We start from the raw sequence: 23205 nt of genomic DNA, 5'->3' as shown, positions 1-23205 counted from the left end.
AATAATGCGTCAAAATGCACCATAAGTGTTTACATGTGTGTGATTTAGGAGAGGATGTGGTGAATTCGGGGGGTAAAGCTTTTTTTTCCCCCCCTTTGGGATATGCACCATTAAAATAACATTTCTAACAACAGGCGCAGTGAGCCATAGTTTGCCATCATCATAATAACCTAATTGGTCCATATCTCTAATGTGAGACATTGTTTGTGCACTGTAAAAACATTTACTCTCATAACAGTGCGTGCTCCCTCCCTTCGCTCTGTCCCTCTTGACTTGGTGACAGACCTAAAAGCCTTTTGTTGCAATCTTAGCCAATGGAGACGGATTACGACACCGGGCAGCTGAGATATATAAAGAGCCCCTTTTTGACCGCACTTGCACATTTTTCAGTGACACATCTGAACATACACACACCTCCATGGACTAAATTGTACAGAAGACCCCAAAACAACCATTATACTACACGTGAGCGGGCTATGCATTCATCAGGCAGATAATCTGTTCACTTTCAGTCAAAGCCGCCTAAATCGAGACACACTGGAACGCACTTTTTTTGAAAACTTATTGCAAAGGCGCTGCTGCTCCTGCAAAACAAAAAAACAAAAAAAACGCAACTTCGGGTGATCGTATTGGATTAGATGCATGTCAGTGATTCCCTGCCTTTTGTAGGCTGAGGCAAGGAGCGGCGCAGATCCAGAGAAGGGATATAACGGGATAAAAGCACGGAAAAAGACAAGAAAAGAAAGAAAACAAAGTTGCATTTCCTGGTGTCCGCGCATCGTCATGCCGAGGTACAACTTCTTACTGTGCTTGATGGTGCTCGTCTCCCTGGGACGGTCGGGGAGCGACGAGCCCAATCTGCTGCTGCCTCCTGCCAGCGAGACGCCCACGGATGCCGGGCTGTCTTTACTGGACGAGGACGCCGGTTCCCACGAGTGCTCCGCCTGCGTTTGGAGGGAGCAGAGCAAAGTGCTGAGACTGGAGACTATCAAGTCCCAGATCCTGAGCAAGCTGCGCCTCAAGCAGGCGCCCAACATCAGCCGGGAGGTGGTGAATCAGCTGCTGCCCAAGGCGCCGCCGCTCCAGCAGCTCCTGGACCATCACGACTTCCAGGGAGACGCGTCGTCCCAGGATGAGTTTATGGAGGAGGACGAGTACCACGCCACCACGGAGTCAGTGATCACTATGGCCTCCGAGCGTGAGTAATAGTTTACAACCCAACAACGATATTGTCTCCAAATGCGTCATGCGCGTAATTGCGGAGCAGATAGGTTCAAGTGGCTCAGGCCTGCTGCGCGGACAGTGGAGCCTCTGGGTGCTCGTTCAAGTCAGCCACATAACCTACTTTTTTTTTTGTTGTTGCTGCTGAGATTTTGTTGGGGGTTCATCTCTGTGTGTCTGACTGATAACATTAGACTCTGCTCAGCTGTTGCCCACGGCTGTCAAAATAGGGATTATGTGCGAAGCTGATAAATCAATAATCAGCAGCATAAAGAGCCTCGTCACTCTGAAACAGACAGCTCCAATATGGCCTGATGAACTTTTGTTTTCATGGTGGTGATGGAGCTAAGTGTTTAGCTCCTCAGTCCAACTCCAGCTGTCATGTGCCCCCCCCTCCCCAAAAAAACCCCCACCAATAAACAACTTTCCATTTTTCACATGTTTGACTGGGAGTAAAGGCATGGCACGGCCGTTTGAATGTCAAGTGCATTATTGATGATAATGCAGCATTTGGCTGGCAGTGGCATCACTTTATCCTTTATGTCTTCTTTTGCATTCAATCCTGGAGTTATGATCACGTCGTGAGGCCCTCCTCCTCCTCTTTCTGACAATTTGCTCGCCCTCTCATAGTTTCCTATAAATCCACAGATAAACCGCAGGCAGGCCCCTTGGAGACATTTTATAAAATTACTGTTGAACCCTGGCAGCTGTGCTCTATCGGTCTTTTATAGGAGGCTCTACCGGTTTCCCTGCTGTTCATCGCAGTGAGAAAAAGTGTGTCCAAAAAGCTGCTATTGTTCCCCTCATGCAGCGGCCCCCCTCGGCTGCACTTGCCTTTTAAATGCGAAGTTTATAGGCGCAGCTCGTTTTTTTTTCACCACGAGTACACAAAGACAGAGAATCACTTCGGGTCGAGGGGAGTGTGTGACCTTTTCCTGGCGAATCGCGGGGTTCAACAACATTTACACACGTAATATATTCTGCACAAGGTGGACCGAACACACTCCAAATAATCAGTTTTTTTTCCTCTCTGCTCCATGACTGAACAAAGGCAGGCCTGTCTATTTATCTCCATCTATCTATGCGTGCTGTTGGATAGTGTTTGACTTGGTGCAGGTGAATTGTAATGTTTCATGTATTTCTTTTTTGTTTTTTTTTTTAGTAACACTGCCACTTTTCCTTGGCCACCTGCCCTGACAGGCCCACCTGTCTCTATCATTAAACCACACAAAGGGGAAAAAAAAAAAAAAAAAACATCAACTGACATGTGAACTAGTTAAATATCATCTGAACATCTTTCCTTTTCCAACTCTCGTGTGCCTGGCCTATAATTACTTTTCAGTTATCACATCGTTCATCATTTCTGTGAACCTCGGGCATGTCTTTAAATCTTTAAAATTGAGGATTGCTGTCGCTCTGGACCCATGTGAGTGATGCAGCTCCTCCTTCAGGGCATTGGTGTGCAAGCTTAAACCCTCAATATTACAGGTTGATGATGGAGGATTTGATTTATCAGAGTTTAAACGGTTCACTTCATGTGGCGGTTAGTTTTCAGGGCATGAAATAATAAGCATGCTTGAAGTGTTCTATCTCTGTTTCTCTCTTATTACTTGCTCTCACACACATAAATTGGATGCATGTGATAGATGCTGACAATGAAGATTCTCTGTAGTAACTTGCACGTTGAAGAAAATCCCACATTTGATTCTTCCGGCTCCATAAATACTGAGGATGAAACTTCTAACACACTCGCTGTACACTACAGGAAAACAAAAGCTTCAGAACATATTTGTAACCCTCCGCACAACCACACACAAACACATTCTCTCTCTCTCACACGTACAGTGCAAAGGGATTTGATACCTTGTCAAGCCAGAAAAAAAAGGCATTGACGCCGGCTAATTGTACATTTCTGACGGCCCCATGCCAGCCAGAGGAGCTAATAACTGACATTACTGCTGAATCTGTCATGCTACAGCACTTCCTCTCTCTTCTGTTTGCCTCATCTCTTTATGTCAGCTGCAGTTTTTATCATCTCCCCCTCCTCTTCTTCCCCGTTAGCCCCCTCTCTTCTTCTTCTTCTTCTTCCTCTTCTTCTTCTTCTTCTTCTTTTTTTTTTTTTACTCATGGAAGAGTTGAGAGAATGAGTGCATCTCTTTTGCCTGTGGCGCCATAGTGATCCCACAGGATTAAAAGTGCCTTTTTCTGTCTCTCTGATAGAAGGAAGGACTTCAAACACTATTCCCTGCGCACCTCGAACCCAATCACCCTTTCATGGTCGTGCACACTGCCTTTGATGGGCCATGGGGGTTCACACAGTACATACTGAACTGGACCTGTGCCAGAGTTGCTTCTTAGTATTCACTCAAGGTACGTGGGTGCCGCAGTGGGGGTTGAGAGGGTCCATGCTTCCTGGTCTCTAATTACTATGAAATTTCATGGAAAAGTACATCTATTTATATCATAGTGCGGCACTTTATGTACTAAAACATCTCCCTCTATACAGTGTGTTGTGTAGGTAACTGCTCTGCTCGTTGCCTATGCATTAAAAGTGACTCAGTTTTGAGCAGTTCATCTGGGTCATTTTACAGTGAGAATTTTTTTTTTTTTTTTCACGAACAAATACATTTGCATCAACACATCACGCAAAGCTGCGATACATTGATCTATGTGTGCAATTGTGCGCATGTGAAGTGTGTATTTTGGAGCAGGGTTTGTTTTGCCTGAGGTGGGGTGAGGATTTGACCCCACTAGTCTCCCATTTGTCACCTGTCCACAACATATAGAGCAGACCTTCCTCTGCCACCGCTGACCTCCTTCATTTCGTCTGTCTCTGTATGTTTTGACGCTGGCTAACACACACGCTATGCAACGTCTAGAAAATACCCATAAAGATCAGAAGTAGGTAGGAGGGTGAGTGGCACCTCTGTCGACTACAGTTATTGCTTTTTGTGGTTAGATCATCATTCTGTGGAGTATCGGTGGTCTTTTTTATGCTTTGAGTAAATTTATTTTCAGTGCTGTGACTGTAATTTTGTCCAGTGTTGAAGCATCCAGCAGAGAGCCACACTCTCCGTGTTTATTCCAGCAAACAGAGATGTCAGTGAGGCCAAAATGTGGGAAATCAGAGGCTGCTTGTAAAAAAAAAACAAAAAAACTCCAAAACAACCCTCAATACTGAGGTTTAGACACAGGCTAAAGAAAATCTCCTTTGAAACACCTCTAAACAGCACTCTTGCCTCTCAGCCTTGTCACTTTTAAATTACTTTCTACCCTCATTTTGTTCCGTGCATCATGATTATGTGTCGGCCAACATTAGGAAGCACTCCGCTGGCGTTATTATGTAATCCTGTTAAGATGAGGCACATTCGGCATGAGCACAGGCTTACACAACTCTCCGGTACAGAGAAACATCTACACACACATGTAAAGGTATGAGTGTGCAAATTTCCCCCCGTGTGCACACTTGTGTGGACACATAGAGGATGCTCACATGCACCTACTCACACAGTCACACACACACTCCAGAGAAAAGTTCTCCTATTGACAAAAAGGGTCACAGAGTTCACAGCTTTGTGATATATTGGAAGAGGAGACTATTAACCTCATCAGGTCTCTTTCTTTGGCAGCAATGACGAACCGGTAGTAACTTGAACACTTATCCCCCCACCACGCTCAGGCACAAACACACACACGCACACACACATACACACACACACACACACACACACACACTCATCCACCAACCACTCCCACAAAAAAACAAGTCTTTTATAGTGTTGACCCTATAAAAGGGTCATTTCCTGAAGGTGCAGGAACCATAAAAATTAAGAGGGAGAGCGCTAAAAGGACAGAGCAGCAGAAGTCAGACTGTCTTCAACTCACCGGTCAGTGTTTGCTGGAAGTTGATGACTATGTGAGGTTTTTATAGATTTATTTATTCCATGGAGGTCTCAGTTTGACGATGACACCTGTTCTCCTTGTGTAGTTGCTGGCATCAGCTTAGGGAAAGATAAACTTTGGTGTTGAATTGTTTGGACGCAGGGGCATGACCGGTTTGTTTAAAAAGAAGTAAAAACTTAAGAAAGGTCTGTAGGACTGTAGAAATTGCACAACATACTGTCAACTTTATGGCTAATAAAATTTCAAAGGGACCAAAGTCTATTAATACAAGGACAAAATTTCCCCAGGACCTCAGGAATCTCACTCCTTCCACCCTCCTTCCTCTATTCCCACGCTCCCATGTACCAGTCCCTGGAGCCGGCCTTTTCTCTTGGCATTTGGGAATATGCTGCTGTAGAATTTGATGCGCGCTTTATCGAAAATACAACAAGACGTTGCAGAGAATAGATAAAAGGACCGCAATAATCTAAGTTTGGCCGTGCAAGAATATTTTTTGCACCCTGCTTTTTCTGCTGGTATCGCTGCCGAGCTCCTCGTTGCTTCTTTAAAGGATTTCAAAGATCGAGTTAGGTGCACCGCAGCTCATGCAGCGGGTATGAAGGGGAGTGGAGGGAAGAAGGGTAGTGAGTCCACAGGGAGCAACAAGCAGCCCAGTTCTATCCTAAAGGGACAGAAATAATGGAAGGGTTTTATAGGTACAATTAAAAAGACCTGAAACAGATGTTAGGTTTCGCTAATAAAGGAAATAATTACTTCACACCAGTAATTAAGCCCTATGTAGGGACATGAGTGAGGAGGAGGAGAGGGAGGAGGAGGAGGGGAGTGAAAAGATAAAATGGAGATCATTGAGGGGATTATTGTTGATGGATGCGTTCAGGCTCTGTGTGGTCGTGTGTGAGGAGGTGCTGAGGATCAGTTTATGGAAGAGTCCATTAAATCTAAGAGGCGTTTAAGCAAACGAAATGCTGCATGGACATAATGTTGGATCCCATGAGGGAGCCACTGTGTCGGAGAGAAGCACAATTAACAGTGGATTACCTCATGATTATCTACATGAAAATTTAATTAGCCTCTTTTCTGCGGCAAAGGAGAGCAGCTTCTCGCTGTATTTATCACCTGTGGTTGTATTCCTCCTCACAGTGCCCACAGCACCCCAGGACATTCATTATGGAAGTTGTGAAATTGCACGGTTCAAGTGATTTCTTTAGGGACAGGAGCTAAGTGTGATTTATATAATGTACAGCACAGATGGATAAAGAGAAGCTCATAAGGGGGACTATAGATATTTTATGTTGCTCGGAAATTCTCGAGGAAACAGTATAGAGTGAAATGCTTCCTAGAGGGAGGTTTGGCACAATCTGGTCACACTGACTTTGTGTTTAATGAAAACTCTTGGCTCGGGCGCTGACAGATTTGGGTGGCTTCGGGGATTTTTTTTCAGTAGCTGAGTGAACAGAAAAACTTCCAGGGAGAAGTGTTGCACCTTTTTTTTAAATGTTAAAGGCAAAGGCATGAATGTGTGAGGGGACGACTGGGAAGAAGAGCGCTTAGGTTAAGATTCTTCTTCAGTTCGTGTATCAGCACAAGTGATTTGTGCTACACTGACATGCATGTTTACATGTTTTGTTCTGGATTGTTTTCTCAATAAGCTTGGCCTTATATTTATATAAAACCTTATATTTATATTTCAAATGACTTCACACAGGGCGTGAGGCATGCAGCAATAAAAAAATCACAAGACATTTAGCGTGTAAGTTTAAGAAATGTTAGCCAGAGTTAAGTATTGCATCCTCTGGAAATTTGTCCTGTGTAGGAGGATTATCTAAATACTGCTTGTCTGTGTTTAGTTTAAAAGTTTGAATGGCTACCTCATCACTCCCAGATGATAACAGTATTATAGTTTGTGTGGCGCCACAGAAGGTTGAGGCACCTCGAGTGCTTCAGAGTGTTATAACTTGCTGACAGAGGTAAACTGAGGCATCATCTGCATAATGATGAAATATGGTTTTATTGTTTTGAGGCTAAAGTAATTGACACTTGATTACATTTTACAACAAAAACAACTGGATGTGTTTGTGGGTGGGAAGCCGGTGAGGGATCACGGCCTTGTAATATCAGATTAACAACTAAAATTCCGTTGCTGAAAACACATGAGATCATTTTAGACGTGACGTTTAAAGTAATTTGAGAGCTCGGTAACAAATTAAATGCACAATTAAGATTACATTTCACTCCAGACATTGATTGGTGACTATAGACGATGGTGTCAGAGGAAAGTGATACGCTGCAGATCTTGTGCAGTGCATTGTTAGATAGTGTAAATGTGATTGTTAGATGGTGTGTGGCGCGTTGGACCTGATTCCTGCTCTGGTTTTGTGGATCTGCATTAGCTTTTCTTTCTCATGGCTTTTTCTTTTTTCTCACAGTTGCTCCAAATATGTGGAACAACACTTCATAAAACATTTCACTAATTCACAACTGTTGTGTTGTTTACTTAAAAGAGGAACTGATGACAATGATAAGTGTTTCTACACACTTATCATCTTGTGAAAATATATAAACAACTCTCTCTCACTACTTGAGTGTCAAATTTAAGCGAGTGTACCAACTGAGGTGCGTTGGTCCGCGGCTATACAGCGTGTGTTGTTGGAGATCACTTGTAGCATGTGATTATGTGCAACCAGCTTGTACGCAGGCAGGTGGTGATGATGATCTGTAGAAATCTGTTGCATTAAATAACATCGACTGAAGAAATATATGTCACATTATCACCATATTGAGTGACATATGGCCTGCCTGCAAACCAGCAGATGATCCTTACATCTGTATGAGTTTCTATTATCTAAATGATAATGGACGGAAAGAAAAATAGAAGCACTCAATCGTCTCTCGAGTGATTACTGCCTTCCTTCCGTATTCCACCAGTCACTGCTGTGTTATGTCCCCGTTGAAGCCTTCTGCCTCGGGCTTTGGCCATTTCTGAAACAATAATCTCACAGGAGGGTCGCTGCCAAACTGAATGCCACACACACTTGGGTGAACTAACACATTGTTTAGATGCTGCACATTTCAGAAGAAGTCCAAGACTAAGACATTTCCAGCATCTTTAGTCTGTAAACTTGATAAATATTTAGTTGATTGACATAATTTCAGGACAGTCATAATGAAATGTGTGTGTGCCGAAACAAACACTGACACCATCTCAGTGTATTTTGGGAAACTTGGCTAAAACTGTCAGTAGGTGCAGAAAATGTAAGTGTGAGTAATGTTAGAAAGACTGCAAAGAAATTAGAAATCTATATTCATAGCCACAATAAAAACAATCTTAAAGAGAAATTCCAGGTTTGAGCTTAATAGTATTCAAATCTGTGTTACTACTTCTGATTGGAATGAATCAACAAAAGTCTGCTCAGCTTCCGACTTGCAAAAATACATGTTAATTATTTTAGTTTTAAAAAGGACATTTCGCCCTTAAATACAAAAAAAAAAATAAAACAGATGAGAACACATGTAAGTATTCATTCAGACTCTGACCGAAGCCCGTCATCAATACAAAACAGCAGCACTAAAAACAAAGCCTCCAAATCAATCCAAACCATCTGTCTATCTTGTCCTGTTTAGGTGTTTGCCTATGTAAAGTGTGTAAAAAGTTTTGCTTTTGACAGAGCAGAACATTGTGCTGTGACATTAATGTCTTGCACGTATGTGTGGATGCACACAAACACAAGTGGTGAGACCCCAGCTTGCTTCATGCTGTCCAGCTGTCCACCTTATTGCAGTTCACTGCACGCTCGCTCTTCCCGTCCTGCTGTCCAGCAGACGTTCCCCCTATAATACAAACATACATAACACTAAAAACAATGAGTTTCGAGTGTGTTCACTGCACATAGCCAGTTTGGAGCTTGTGCATGTTGTGTGTTTATGTGCCGCTACATGTTTCCATGTGTGTGTGTTCACTGAGCTAGAACAGGGAGCATTAGGAGGTGTCTTTTGTTGCTCCTGGGGGGCTACTGTGCTCAGTCCTAATAGGAGTCTTGTGCCTGCCGTTGTCCCAGGGGAGGGCTTCTGAATGAGGGGGTCTAACTTCACACACACACACACACCCCCCCTCTATCCTCAGCTCGAGCTCGGCCTCCCCCACCACCCTCTCCACTCCCCTGGGACTGGCCGAGAGACAAAGAGGGAGTGGGGCTGGGGTGGGATGGGATGTTTGAGGGGGTGCACTGTGGCCCCTGTCTTATTAGAAGGGTCGTGAACGTGTCACGATGATTAATATGCCGAGGTGCGTGGGGATACCCTAGAGTCACATTTATTCAACGCAAAGGCTCCCAAACACACACTCACCACAAAATGGCACATTTGCATTTCCCATTAAGAAAAGAAAATATAGATATATATGCAAATGAAAGTCCTATCTAGGTTTATACCATTATGCATTATCCATTTGGACATTAACAATAGATGACCATTTCTCTCCCCACCCCATCTGAGCTGTGTATTTTCACCTGATTGGCATATGTTAGCACACATCTATGCAACATGCGAAGAGTTTGGATCATTTATTTTTACTCAATGTGAGTGTCAAGGTCATTTATAAAGCTTAGAAACATCTGCGATAAATCCTGTCAAACTACCTGACACTTCACTGTGAAGCAAATTTATCATCCAGCTTAGTTTTTGTACTTTGCTGCATATTTGACAAAAAGGAAGGGATGAAACAGATAATCCCACGTTGGGCTTGTTATGTCTCTTATCGTGTTGTGATGCTTGAGTAGAGAGGGTTCTTTAGCTGTAAATGTTGTAATGTTTATTGCAAAAGTTGACAGCACGAGGAAGTTTAATCACAAGCGTCATTAGAACTGTAGAAACCTCTGTGATTTCTTTGCTTTTTCTTTATTTCTTGCAGTAATCAAAGAATAAGTTATATCCGTTTGACTTATAAAGAATCATCCTTATCCTCACTCATTGGCAACTTGTAAGTCTTTCATTGCATATGTACACCTTAAAGTTCCCCGTCCATGTGTTTTCAACAGTTTAACTGCCTCAGCTCTTGCCTACCCCTCAGAAACATGAGTGTGTTTGGTTATTTAAAAGCATTTACATGGACTACGATCCTATTAAAGCAGACAGATGGCATGGGGAATAAACCCTTATATTCTATATGCCTCCCCTTACATGCATGTATAGGAGGCTAACTATGGAACACAGGTACCCAGGGACTCCACCAGATGTTTGATAGGCTCACCTGCAGTCCTGCTGTGTGTTGGCAGTAAAATTCATGCACTGCATATGCTGCAATTATACCACAGGGAAATAAGCTGCTGTAATAATGAAGCAGGCTGGAAACATGAGGAGGAAAAGCAAACAAACCTGTTTCCTTTGGAAAAACACAGCCTCTGTCCATACTTCACTTGGATTTTAACTGAAGTAAAATGAGATGAGTGTTCTCACTGTACGTTCATCTTCAGTTAAGCCGAGCGGAGAGCTTTTATCGCTCCAGTAGGTGGTGCTGAACACAAAATCTGAAATGATATCTTGACTGCAGCATTGAAATCAGACTGTTAAAGCACTGAGCTGTAACTAAGTAAATTGTCCAGGAAATTAAGCCATAAAAAAAACAGTCTTGCAGTTGCAATAAAATTATAAGCTTTCTAACAGTAATGTGTTCTGGTGGCAGAAGAAAAGTTAGTTCAGGTAGAAGGATTAAATGTCCCATTGGTTTTCTGATCTTTACAAGCTAGCCGTTTGCACTGGTGCAGCGCTCTGCCAAGACGTGGGGTGTAATTAAGCTGCAGGCATTTATCCTCCATGGCTCGCCTCTAACTTGTGCACTTACAGGATCTATAAAGGCACAAATTGATTTCACCTATCAATGCAGGCATTGTTTAACATGACGTAGCTCATATGTTGTGCATGTGTGTTTAATAACTGGGGTCCTAAATGGATCACGGACCACTTCTCAGATTACTCCTTGTCCAGAAAAGGCCTCTGCTTGAGAGCCTGAATGTTTCAGCTCTGCAGTGTTTGTTTGATAGTTTTTCTTTCTTTTCTTTTCTCAGCAACATAACAATAGCAGTGAAAAGTGTTTGCAAAGGACGAGCCGGTGTGTGTCCGTCCCCATCTGCAGCGATTAAAAACAACAAAAAGTAGTAATCGCAAGTAAACCCCAAGCAAACTGCAGAATCATTCATTGCCAGTTTTGTGCTGATGAGCAAACACAACACCACCCACGTTAATTGCTGTGACCCCAGCAACCCACCAAAAGGAACATTGACATATTGTTTGTCCAGCGTGAGACACTGTATAATTTACACTCACTAATGACTGTCCTTGGAAATACAGGCTGAAGGACCACGTCTGTCCCTGGCTTGGCCCTTATTCAACGTTCGCCCTGGACTCTTCTAATGGATAGTCCATCTGTACCTCAGTGAATTCATATCCCTCAATGCATGCCCATAATTCAATTACAACACTTGTTTAGTGTAAAAAAAAAAAACAAAAAAAAACAGCCGGTTGCAGTGTTCTCTCGTGGTCAACTGAGGTTTGATAAACAATTCACTATTGGCTGGAGAATCTCCACCCTAATCAAAACAAAAACAAACTGTGGCTGATTCAGCACTGTTGTGTCGCTGAGATTTCAAATGATTCTCTGGTGAAAAGGCGTGATGTGAAGAAAGACATATTACCATTGCCATAGGGTCGACCTTGACCTTCAAACTCAATCTGGCTGTTAGGGCTGCCCCTCCCCAGCACCCCTGAGATGTAAAGAGGCTGACGGTTTTGACCCCTGATCCCATTTCTTAACTAGGCTGAGGTGCCAAATAACCTTTTGACCCAGGAAGCATTTGCAGGTTGCCTGAGCAACCTCAGATTTAGCAGTGATTGGCAGGTCCATATTGTTTTTTTTTTGTTTATTTGTTTGTTTTAATCTTCTTTTTCTTTCAAAGCCAAACCAGCAACTCCTCTGCAAGATAAATGACTAAAAAAACAACTTTTTTTTGGCCAAAAACTGCAGTTGTAATATGTCAGATTTGCTCAGAGATAATGGGGCAGATTAAATATTCTATTGTACTCTGTTGGCACATTACTATGCCAGATAGATACAGAATAAATTTCCCTTAATAAATGAACGCTTTACATGGAAATGAATGTATGAATTCAATGGATGGATGTCATTATATCAGATGGAAGTCTATGTAAATGAACCATGTGCAGATTTGACATGTGGTGCAAATCACAGAAACACCAGAGCCCAAGATCATGACAGGAATAAATCTGCCTATTTTAGGGGATGCCTTGTGCTCTCTGACGTAACCCTTAATCCACTCCCCAAATATATTTTCAGCAAAGGGGGAGCCACTTAAAAAACTTGGGATGTTTAAATTTTGCTAGTTGTAATATAGGGGTAGACCATTTCATTATGACTGACCCAGGGGAATCTAAGGTTACCATCTGGCCACTGGCCACCATTACTGATTCTTGTTTTAATATGCAAATGTATCTGTTTTCCAACCTTAATGTAATCACAAATGTAACCCAACTGAATAGATTGACCAACAGAACCGAGTGCACATATGATGATGGCAGTCTCGTTGTAGATAGACAGAGGACGGCTGTCAGTTTACCAAAAAACATAGTTCTCAGATTCAATGCAGGTGTTGCTGCTATAATGTGATGCTCCAAAAGACACACTGATCATCTTGTTTTGGTTTGAACTATGTTTTAAATTACAGGTTCTCAAAGTGTATGTGACGTTTGCAAATAGAGTTAATATTGACCACAGCAACCTAGTTGCATTTCATATAAAACAATAGATATTTTGGGTGTTTTGGGTGTTACAGAGCTGCTAACTGTACATTACTGTTCTGAATACATTCAGTGGAGTTGCACATAATGTGCCAGCATGTCGTCACTTCTCTCTGCCATGCAGAGCTCTGATAGTCTTTATCATCAATGTGCAGAACACACACATCTTTCTAGTCAAGTTCAAAGAAAAAAACTGCTGCTGTGATTTGTGGCTCCAAAGAGTTCACAATAATGTTATCTAGGCCTCCAAAACCATCATGTGTTTTAGGATCACAGATAGGGAAAATCCCACTGTCACTTCAGTAATAAAACCTTCCTGTTTGCTCTGTGAATTCACAAAAGCTGCATCGCCTTGAGGTAAAACTTGAAAACTGCTGAGGGATATTGCTGATTCTGTTTGCCCCTTTTCGTTCAGAGCAAATTCTATTTTATCTTCAAAAGTTCTCACTTGGCTCCAGTGGGAGGATCCTTTTCATTCATTAATAATATATGCAATGGAGTGCAGTGGTTTGTTTGTTTTGTAAAAGACAGAGTTTGTTGAGTTTATTGAATTAACTTATATTCAGCTGCTGCTGATGATGATGATGATACTGAAGAAGATGATGATTTTGCGTTTGCTTTTCCTAAATACTTTAACAGATCAAATTCTTATTTGCATATACAGTGAAACAATGAATGCTGTGTTGGTGATTTCAGATGACTTTCTAAAGGCTTTGATCAAGTTTAAGTGTGGAAATGAAATGAAAATCCTTTTTCTGATGATGATCTTGGTCCCACAGAGCATATGCTATGTACATATATAAATGTGACTGTGCTCTGTTCCACAGCGGAGCCCCTGGTGCAGGTAAACGGGAAGCCCAGCTGCTGCTTCTTCAAGTTCAGCCCCAAACTGATGTTCACCAAGGTGCTGAAGGCCCAGCTGTGGGTGTATCTGCGGCCGCTGCAGCAGACCTCCACCGTTTACCTGCAGATCCTGCGGCTGAAGCCCGTCACGGAGCAGGGCAGCCGCCACATCCGCATCCGCTCCTTGAAGATAGAGCTCAACTCCAGGGTCGGCCACTGGCAAAGCATTGACTTTAAGCACGTGTTGCAGAACTGGTTCAAACAGCCCCACACCAACTGGGGAATCGACATCAACGCCTTTGATGAGAGCGGCAATGACCTGGCAGTTACCTCACTGCGACCCGGAGAGGAGGGGCTGGTAAGGACCTCAGACCTGTCCCTGGGGCAAGAGGGGGGGTGGAGGGATCATCACATCATCACAGCTCATATTTATACAGCTGTCAATTCATGTTTCAATCAAACAGCTGCAATCAAAACTGAAAATTCAACTTTTATATCTACATAACTGGACAGAACTAAGACTGACTTTAACAAATAGTCATGAGGAAAACAAGACAGCAACCATGTCATCCTGCATGTCACCTCTCTTTCTTTTCCTTTACATTTTTCTGTTAGAAATTCCTCGAAACTTAAAATAGTAAAGTTTGAGTTAAACATTTATACACGATTGTAAGCTTTCACTAGTGAGGCTACTTTTACTGATGTATGAAACGTAACATCTGTTCAAGTAACTTGTTAGATTTTATGTTGCTCTTAACTTCTTGTCTTCTATCCCCTATTACTTATGTTTTAGAGTAAATTTTTAAAAGTTCCCAACCATTTCTAAAGCATGCCGGTATATTTTTTTAGTTTATGAATTAATTTGATCATTGTTATTTCACCAAATTATCAAAATCAACCTGCAGAGACTGTAAACTTGTTTAAGTCAAGTAAAACACGACAATCATAAAATCATGTTAAGCAAGTTTTAAAGGTAGAGCCAACAATTCTAATTTAATGCAGTCAAATTCAGCAAATCTCATCCCAACTAGCTGCTCATTCTGTGTCCGAGGGTCATAAACAGTTCTGGCTCTGTCCGAGAGGACAGTAAATCTGGCATATCCTAATTATCAAACTGTGTTAACTTGCTAAACATCAACAATTAACCTTTAAGAACATGCATGTTGTTTCTACTATTGGAATGAAATAAATGAAAAGCAGTTGCTGCACAGAATGCATTAAAAAATGTCAACATAAATGAACAAAACCCCTGAAGTGTGAAATAAACTCCTAGCCTCACAAAAATGAAACTGTTGCATCATGTTACATTAATCTGCATTATAAATACTAAAAAGAAAACTAGAAAACATTGTAAAGGAGTGCTGACAGTGATTTAATGTGCACCATACTGATATCAAAGGCCATTTTTTGAACCATCACTGAAGTAGCTGATAGCCATGCTTCTTTAGTGGAACATATGGTCGGAGTTGGCACAGCGTTTTTGTGAAAATTTAATTTTAACCACCTAAATTAAAAAGACAGACTGAAAACAAAACAGCTTTCCCCTAAAGTAAAGCCACTGATCCCAAGGATTTAAGCCTGCAGTCAAAATACAGAAGTGATCTGTTGATCTTCTGCCACTACCATCACTTCTGTCTTCTAAAGATAAACACTAGGTTTGATGTAGCGTTCACAAGAGATTTTTGAAGTTTGTATGTAGGAATGCAGGAAGAATTTCATTTTATGCCATTTAAAATAGTAAAGAATTTTGTATTTCTGTCCTATTCACAATACCGAATAGTCGATTTGAAATTTTAAAAAAAACCAAAAACAACAACAACAGTCTATGAAGGCATGCATTAAAACAACACTCCCTTTAAACATCTTAGTTAAGGCCACTTTATATTGAGTTCTATTCAGGGAAAACACAGCTGCTTTGTTTGGATCCGTGTTCATCATTTAGTCGTCTCTGCATCTTGTCTTCAAATCCATCGCAACTAACAACAACTTACTGTTTGCACAGTGCAAAGAATGTATGAACTTTTAAAAACCCTGTGTTTATGTGCTCTTATTGTGGCTTGCAGGTTGAGCATTTTTCTGTTTTCTTGTGTATGTATGTAGATATTAACAAAATCACTATTTCATTATGGTTCTCCTCGTGAAAAATGTAAATAGCCTAAAACAGTTAAGTGAGACGGATCGTAACCCTCTGAATAGTTTGAGTTTCTTTAAACATCCTCGGTCGAAGGGATGCTTCTGGGCCTCAGGCAGGATTTTTTAACATACACAACATTTATCACTGCACTTGTCTTGGCCTACATATTTGCTTAGATTCTGATTTTTAATGGTGAACCTCTGGGTCTCATGTAATGGATGGGGCTGCACGGATGAGTTCAAACTTCAGTCTCAAAGCAAAACCATCCGTGAACCATTAATCCTGTTAGAAACCCCACAGTTACTGCGACTGACAGTTACATACAACATCTATGTTGAATTATGTAGGCCACTTATCCCAGTTAGGCAACACCAAATATTTACCAAGTGGTTATTTGGGTCAGATCTTCACAACACATATCAGAGGTCAGCTCTGGTGTCTTGGCCAATAAATTGCTGCCCTCTGAGCACACAGCAGTGTGCAATATTATTCTTCAGCAAAAAAAGGGAAAAGATCAAAAACACAGGCAAGTGTATAAAAATAAAACAAAACACAACAAGCAAGAAAGAGTCAAACGCTGCTTCTCCCTGATCCTCTGGGTCCTTTTTTTCTACAACAAAAGCCTTAAAGGCCAAGCTGACATAGTCTCACCACAACAGCCTTTCAGCTTATTTCCTCCTTTGAATGCGTCACAAAACACTGTGCTCGAGCCCAGCTGGAATCACTGTGGGGAGAAGAAGGCTTTGTAAAACAAACATGATGGAGTAAAATATTTGATCTGCTCGCTTTGCCCAAAGGTCAAGGTTATGGTAGCCTGCAGATGACCTCCCGGGTCATGGATCAAACCAAGCATACAGAGTCGGCCATCAGCGATAGAAAAGGCTTGTCTCTGTCAGTGAGCTTTGAAAAAGTGCTCAAATGGCACACTGTGTTGCTTCTTTAAAAAATGACCAAAAACATCATAAGTTTGGATTAATTATGAAATGAGTAGATGTAGAATTATAAACAGGTTAAAGCTTTTTCTGGCTTAGCTACTTGCTTACTTACCAGTAGTTGTGAGAGATTACAAACCAGCATGACAGAAAGCCAACAAGGTGTGGTAGCTGAACTTTTTTTAAATAGGCCTTTTTTTTTAGCGTCAGATATTTCTGATACCAATAACAATAAAGATTTTTCTGTTTAATTCAAGTGTCCCAGTGTGCTGTGGCAGTGTGACCATCACTATCACACATGTTTTTTACACCTTTGCTTTCTCTCTTGTGACATGTCTGTCGTAACTGTTTACATTGATTATCAGTTTGTGTTTGTAGCAGAAATCATTCACTTTGTAACTCGGCTACATATAAACTAGTGGATCCAATGCATGAGAGAAAGGTCAAAGGTCATCTTCACTTGCATAAGGAAGATGTTTGTAAAGCTCTTTGTCTCCACCAGCCTGACAAAGATATGCATGAAAAGACGTTTGTGGAACTAATAACAGTCCCACTTCAGCTTGAGATGAACGCTTTACACAAACACACACTTTATTTACTTAAAATATGAAACAGCGAAGTCCAGTATTTTGGGATATGTGGTTTATCATTTTGTATTACAAGCGTTAGATGAGAAGATTGATACTACTTTCATACCTAACTACTCAATATGAACCTGTAACTCCGTAGTGGTTAGCTTGGCTTAGCACAAAAACTGAAAGGAGGAACACACATACAAAAATACTCCTGCCGGCACATTTGAAGCTCACTGATTAACACATTCTATTTTGATTTGTTCTAAAATTTTCACAATTAGAGAGAAGAAGTAGAACAGAAGTGTATGCTGTAACTATTTCACTGATTTCCTAGAGTCTTTATTTTGTTGTTGTTGTGAGTTTGCCAGGCAACCAGCAGGGAGACTGCACAGAAGAGCTGGTGGACAAAGTGTTTAGCAATAAGTACCAAAAAAAACCTCTATAGACCTTAAATTAGCTGTCATTTTTACATTTTTATTTCTGTACAGATTTAGTCTTGCATAGAAAACTTCATCATCACTCTACTAGAGTGGGGAAAAAACACTAATTTGTCGTACTTTAAACCAATCACTTTTGGGCGGAGCTAAGCAACGGACGCTGCAACAGTGTCCGATCAAAATAGTGATGTAATTGTTTTGGTGGAACATTTGCACCCAGGAAGGCAAGCACTGTCATTAAAATGGCTAAATCACTAAAAGCAAATCGCAGGACTTTACTGCACCATCCAAATCCTTGAATCTTTCAGTGTGGTAGGTTTTTGCGCAGAGGTTTTTGTTGTTTCATGAACTGAAGGGAATTTAAAAAAAAAAAAAGAAAGAAAGAAACGGCATCCAGATAGCTCAGCAGGTTGGGTGGGCGACCCATGAACAGGGGCTGTAGTCCCTGACGCAGAGGTTGTGGGTTCGAGTCCAGCCCATGACCATTTACCGTCGGTCCTTCCCCCACTCTTCTCCCCATATTTCCTGTCTCTCTCCACTTTCAACTATAATAAAGGTTAAAAAGCCCAAACAGAAAATTAAAAAGAAAAAACGGTAACACATAGACTGTGAAAGGGGAGGAGAAAAAGACATGACAAATGAATGACCAATGGCAGGTTTAAACCCATGGTCAACATCTGCTGAATCAGACTAGCATAGAATAAACAAGCAATACACAGCCTGTCAAATGATGAGCCTTAGAAGTATAGAAGTCGAAGTAGCCTTGAATGCTAAGCAAAGCTAGCTGCTTCCTGTTCTACCTCCATAACTATTGCACAGACATGGTGACAGTCTTCTAGATACACAGTGAAGCTCTTGTTTGACATGCACTCCTTTCCATCAATCTGATGGCACCTGAATGTTTCAGCTCCATGTCTAAATGACCCTCGTCACTTTTCTGTAAACACTGTGACCACCTTTTAACATCTACCTATTACTTTCAACATGGTACAAGTCTGAACTATATGCCGTCGCATTAATGGATTCACACACACAAGATTACTGGTTATGTATAGTGGCTATCTTACTGTGGCTTTCTGTGTCACAGTTGTGGGCATGTCTGAATGACAGAATGCTTTGAACTTGAAAGAAAGAGAGATTGATGAAGCTAGCAGTGTTGCATATCCCAAATAGTTTGCACATAATCGTCGTAGAGGTTTAAACAGGGGCAAATGTGCCCAAATCCCAAATCTCAACAACCTTTTCCAGTTTTGTCCCAAGAGATGTTTTCACAGAGTACAGAGATCTAAATTCCTTTTCAAGGCACTTCTTATCATCTGTCATTTTCTTATCCAAGAAATAAGGCAAACTCTCAGACAGAAAAGAAACAAGCATATTTATCAGAATGTTGATTCCACTTATATATACTGATGGTCAAATATTTGTATTTCCACTGTGTCTCTGCTGTTGTTCTCTTATAACCACCTCTTTCTGTCTGTTCCCCTCCTCCCCCTGATTCCAGCAGCCGTTCCTGGAAGTGAAGGTTCTTGAGACGACCAAACGTTCTCGGAGAAACCTCGGCCTGGACTGTGATGAGCACTCCACCGAGTCCCGCTGCTGCCGCTACCCTCTGACTGTGGACTTCGAGGCGTTCGGCTGGGACTGGATCATTGCACCCAAACGCTACAAAGCCAACTACTGCTCCGGCCAGTGCGAGTACATGTTCATGCAGAAATACCCGCACACCCACCTGGTGCAGCACGCCAACCCCCGAGGCTCCGCAGGGCCCTGCTGTACCCCAACCAAGATGTCCCCCATTAACATGCTCTACTTCAATGACAAGCAGCAGATCATTCACGGCAAGATCCCGGGGATGGTGGTGGATCGATGTGGCTGCTCTTAGGCTGCAGGAGGAGACACACACTCGTGTACAGCCCACATCAAACCACCCAAAACCCTTACGGAGCTCCACCCCCTCCCACCTCCCGGCACCAGAACCCACTCCTCAGCACCAGATTTCACTTTTGCTCGGCCACAAAAGCATCCCACTGGGTTTCCATTTTTACCAGTAATTAAATTGATTCTAACTGTACAAAAAGCTATGAATGAAATATGAATCAAAAAAAAAGAAGAACTGAGCGATGGAAACACAGTACATTCTGAATGATTTGAAGAGGTTGTGCTTGTGGAGCAGCTTCAGAAAATGAGACACAACTATGTTATAGAGTACGTGTTAGTTTTGTGGGTTTTTTAATATTTTTTTAATGGCATCTTTGTGAAATGTCCAGGTTAGTGGATTGAGATGACAGGAGACATAAGCATTTACAATATTTTAAAGCAATTTTCAGTTCTAAGGTGAGTTTGGAAATACCCAATTTCCCAGATACACTTAGTTACGGGTGAGATTTGATCCACAAAAATGTTTTGCAAGGGGGCATGATCAGAATTATTTTGCAATCCATCACTTTAACAAAAAGAAAACACATACTAATGCGCGGAGGATTCAAGTCTGGAGATACTGTTAGGATAAATCCAAAATCTTGTTTACAGATGTTTAGAGATGTAAAGTGTTAAGGAGATTCAAAACCAAACCTATACCCACTATTAATGTATAACACCCCAGTGTGACATTCTCGAGTATCTACGAAACCTCTTCACAGTTACTTTGATCTTTTATTTGTAGTCTTGTAAAACTCAAAAAAGGAAAGAGAAGAGGTTATACTAGTCTAACTGTATCTTTCAAAGCAAACGATTAAAGTCAGTATAGCTGTTTTCTGCCATTCTGCAAAGGTACGTAATGCAGTTTTAGTTTTGCCTTGCACACTAAAGTCTAAAACAAAACAGAAAATGTAGATGCACTCACATCTGGAAGAGGAGGAGGAGGAGAGCAAGTCCTGCAGGATGACAAGAACCTTTTGTCCAACATGGGAAAAATACACATTCAAATATTTAAAACAGAGAAGTAAATGCACTGTTTCATAACTTGAAGAGGCTTGGGACTGAATATGTAATAGCAAAACACAATCCATACTCTGAAATAGAATACACAAGGGTGTCGTCATGCTCGAATGTTCACTCTGTTATAATCTAAGTGAACCGCTGAGCTTAAAATAGCACAAAACACGATTCCAGTTGTATCGCTAGAAGTTTACATATTTCTACTTAGATCAATGTTCACATCTGTGTACAAAAAAAAACAAAAAATAAACAAAAAAAAACACTTAAATTAAGAAAGAGCAGTAGCTACATTACTCCTGTCAAACCACTTCATTCACGCAAAATTCCTTTAACTGCAGTACTGTACTAAGAAAATATAGCTTTTATCATTCAAAACAAACTACATAGTGAGCAAAAAAAAATTTTTTTAAAAGACAAAAAATCAAGAGAATGTAACTCAGCCACTGACTTTAGTATAGAGAACATATTTGATTGCATTTTGAAATGCCCCCATCCACTTCAACCTCAACCGTATCATCATTGTCCTAATGGAGAAAATATTGTTAGTGCTTGAACACAGAGTAGATTAGTATGCTTGAAGCTTGTCTTTGTCTCCTGGATGTCAAAGCAAAGATATCCTTTTGTTATAAACGAAAGCACTATGCTGTTGGATAAAGGAAGAGCCTTCTGACATTATATATAAATGATATATGTATATTAAAAAAAAAAAAAAAAAAAAGGGGTACAAAAACCTTTTTTTGGGGCACTCTACCTTACCAACAATAAATTTTGCACTATGGGACGTTCATGGCGTGAGGAGGTAAAGTGTTGTTTGTGTTTTACCAAGCACAAGAGAGCTTGTACAGTATAGGATTTAAAAAAAAAGAAAAGGAAAAAAAAAACTCTTCAAGCTTCTGGTGATCAACCATAAACTAGAGAGGTTATCACTTCTTTTTGATACCATCACACTTTCCTGACTTTGTCTGAAGCGGGGGCCTGTCCATACACTCACACACTTCGATCCAATCTGGAACCTGGACGTACTGTACCAGCGGCCTGAAAGGCCTCCAAGCCAACTTTGGGTGATAAGTCATGTGTGTAGTAAGTGTCTGGATCAATGAACATAGAATGCTTTAACTGGAAGTGGCCCGCCCATCAACTTTAATCTGTTACCACGTTAGAGAGAGACTACATCCTGACTTAAACAATGTGTCGACTGTCTTGCATAGACGTGTTTTTGCCTTTGTGTGTGTTTTAAGTGAAAGCACCCATATAAGAATGGGAGGAGTATCCAGGGATTGTTAGCCAAAGTAGAGGATGACATGTTGTGTGCTGTAACTTTTTGTGATCGCAGGAATATGCTAGAACATTTCAAAGGGAGGAAAAAGCTGGTTTAGGGGCAGTGGTTGGAAGAAAAAAAAATTCAACTGGTCAATTGTCTATTTATTAATATTAATTACAATGCATTTCAAAGTCTGTCTACCTCACTTTAGCCTTCTAAACACCTTGCTTTTTATAAATTAAAAAAAAAGAAGTCATTAATTAATCTGTGCAAACATTTAACTCATAAGAACCTCCCCTCATCCCCTCCAAAAATATTGTAGATGAAACCACAGGGTCCCCTTGCTCTCAGGTTCAGATTGAGTTATTGACAGAGTGACTGATGGTAGCGGCTCTGGTAATGTGTGGTCAAAAGAAATAATTAGCTGTGCCCACATCTGTGGCTTAACTATGGTTAAAGCTGTTGAGAAGTTGCATTTTGAATTTTAGTGTTTGTATACTGGTATGTGTGAGAGTTTTTTTCATATAAATATATGAGAGTAAGAAATCTCTATGTAAATACCTACCCAAATGTTGACATTTATGATGTTTTGGACAGGTTCACCGCTTCTAACGTTTTTCTCACTTTCTCCCTTCATTCCTCCGTTCTTTGTGTAGTTAAGAAAAAAAATCACCCCAACTTTGTAGTTTAATGGTTGTGCATATGAATAACTGTTCAATTATTTTTGCCTTTTGTTGTTTATTTACTGTCATTTTTCTTTTGTACAATAAATCATTTATTTAGCTTATGGGATTTGTTGTTTTTGTCCTAATGGTTCTGGTACATATGCAAATAGGGAACTTTGCATTTGCTACAAGTCATAATTGCGTTACAACAAAAAAAAAAAGAAGAAGAAGAAAGAAATGTAAGTTAACAGCAGCGCAAATAAAGAATAGTCAAAGTTGGTGAAATGTTAGTGGCACATCAATCTAAAGTTTGTTCGTATTCCTCCCATGAGCTACTATATACGTCAAACCAAAGCTGTGTTTGAAATCACTCCCCTGTCCCCTTATTTATTTTTTCCTCAGTAACAGACAACATTTTACTCTTCAAAAAGCAAGGCATTGCATTTTGTCTAATCCAACTATGGAGTGAATAAATGTTGAAATTTGGACAC

General features: G+C 40.9%; 1 protein-coding gene across 2 annotated transcripts; it reads left to right on the top strand.

Moving 5' to 3' along the window:
• Positions 1-743: 743 nt before the first annotated feature.
• On the top strand, positions 744-22836 carry gdf11 (growth differentiation factor 11). Of its 2 annotated transcripts, none has more exons than XM_008284703.1 (3): positions 744-1198; positions 13758-14131; positions 19356-22836. In XM_008284703.1, the coding sequence occupies exons 1-3, from the start codon at positions 784-786 to the stop codon at positions 19731-19733; spliced, it is 1167 nt and encodes a 388-aa protein (XP_008282925.1). In that variant the 5' UTR covers positions 744-783; the 3' UTR covers positions 19734-22836. The 2 variants fall into 2 exon arrangements, with proteins under 2 accessions (XP_008282925.1, XP_008282924.1); XM_008284702.1 differs by having other exon boundaries at positions 19353-22836.
• Positions 22837-23205: the final 369 nt, after the last annotated feature.

Source organism: Stegastes partitus, unplaced genomic scaffold (genome assembly GCF_000690725.1).
Source record: "Stegastes partitus isolate 25-593 unplaced genomic scaffold, Stegastes_partitus-1.0.2 Scaffold368, whole genome shotgun sequence".
Taxonomy (NCBI): domain Eukaryota; kingdom Metazoa; phylum Chordata; class Actinopteri; family Pomacentridae; genus Stegastes; species Stegastes partitus.
This window is presented reverse-complemented; position numbering and strand designations above follow the sequence as displayed.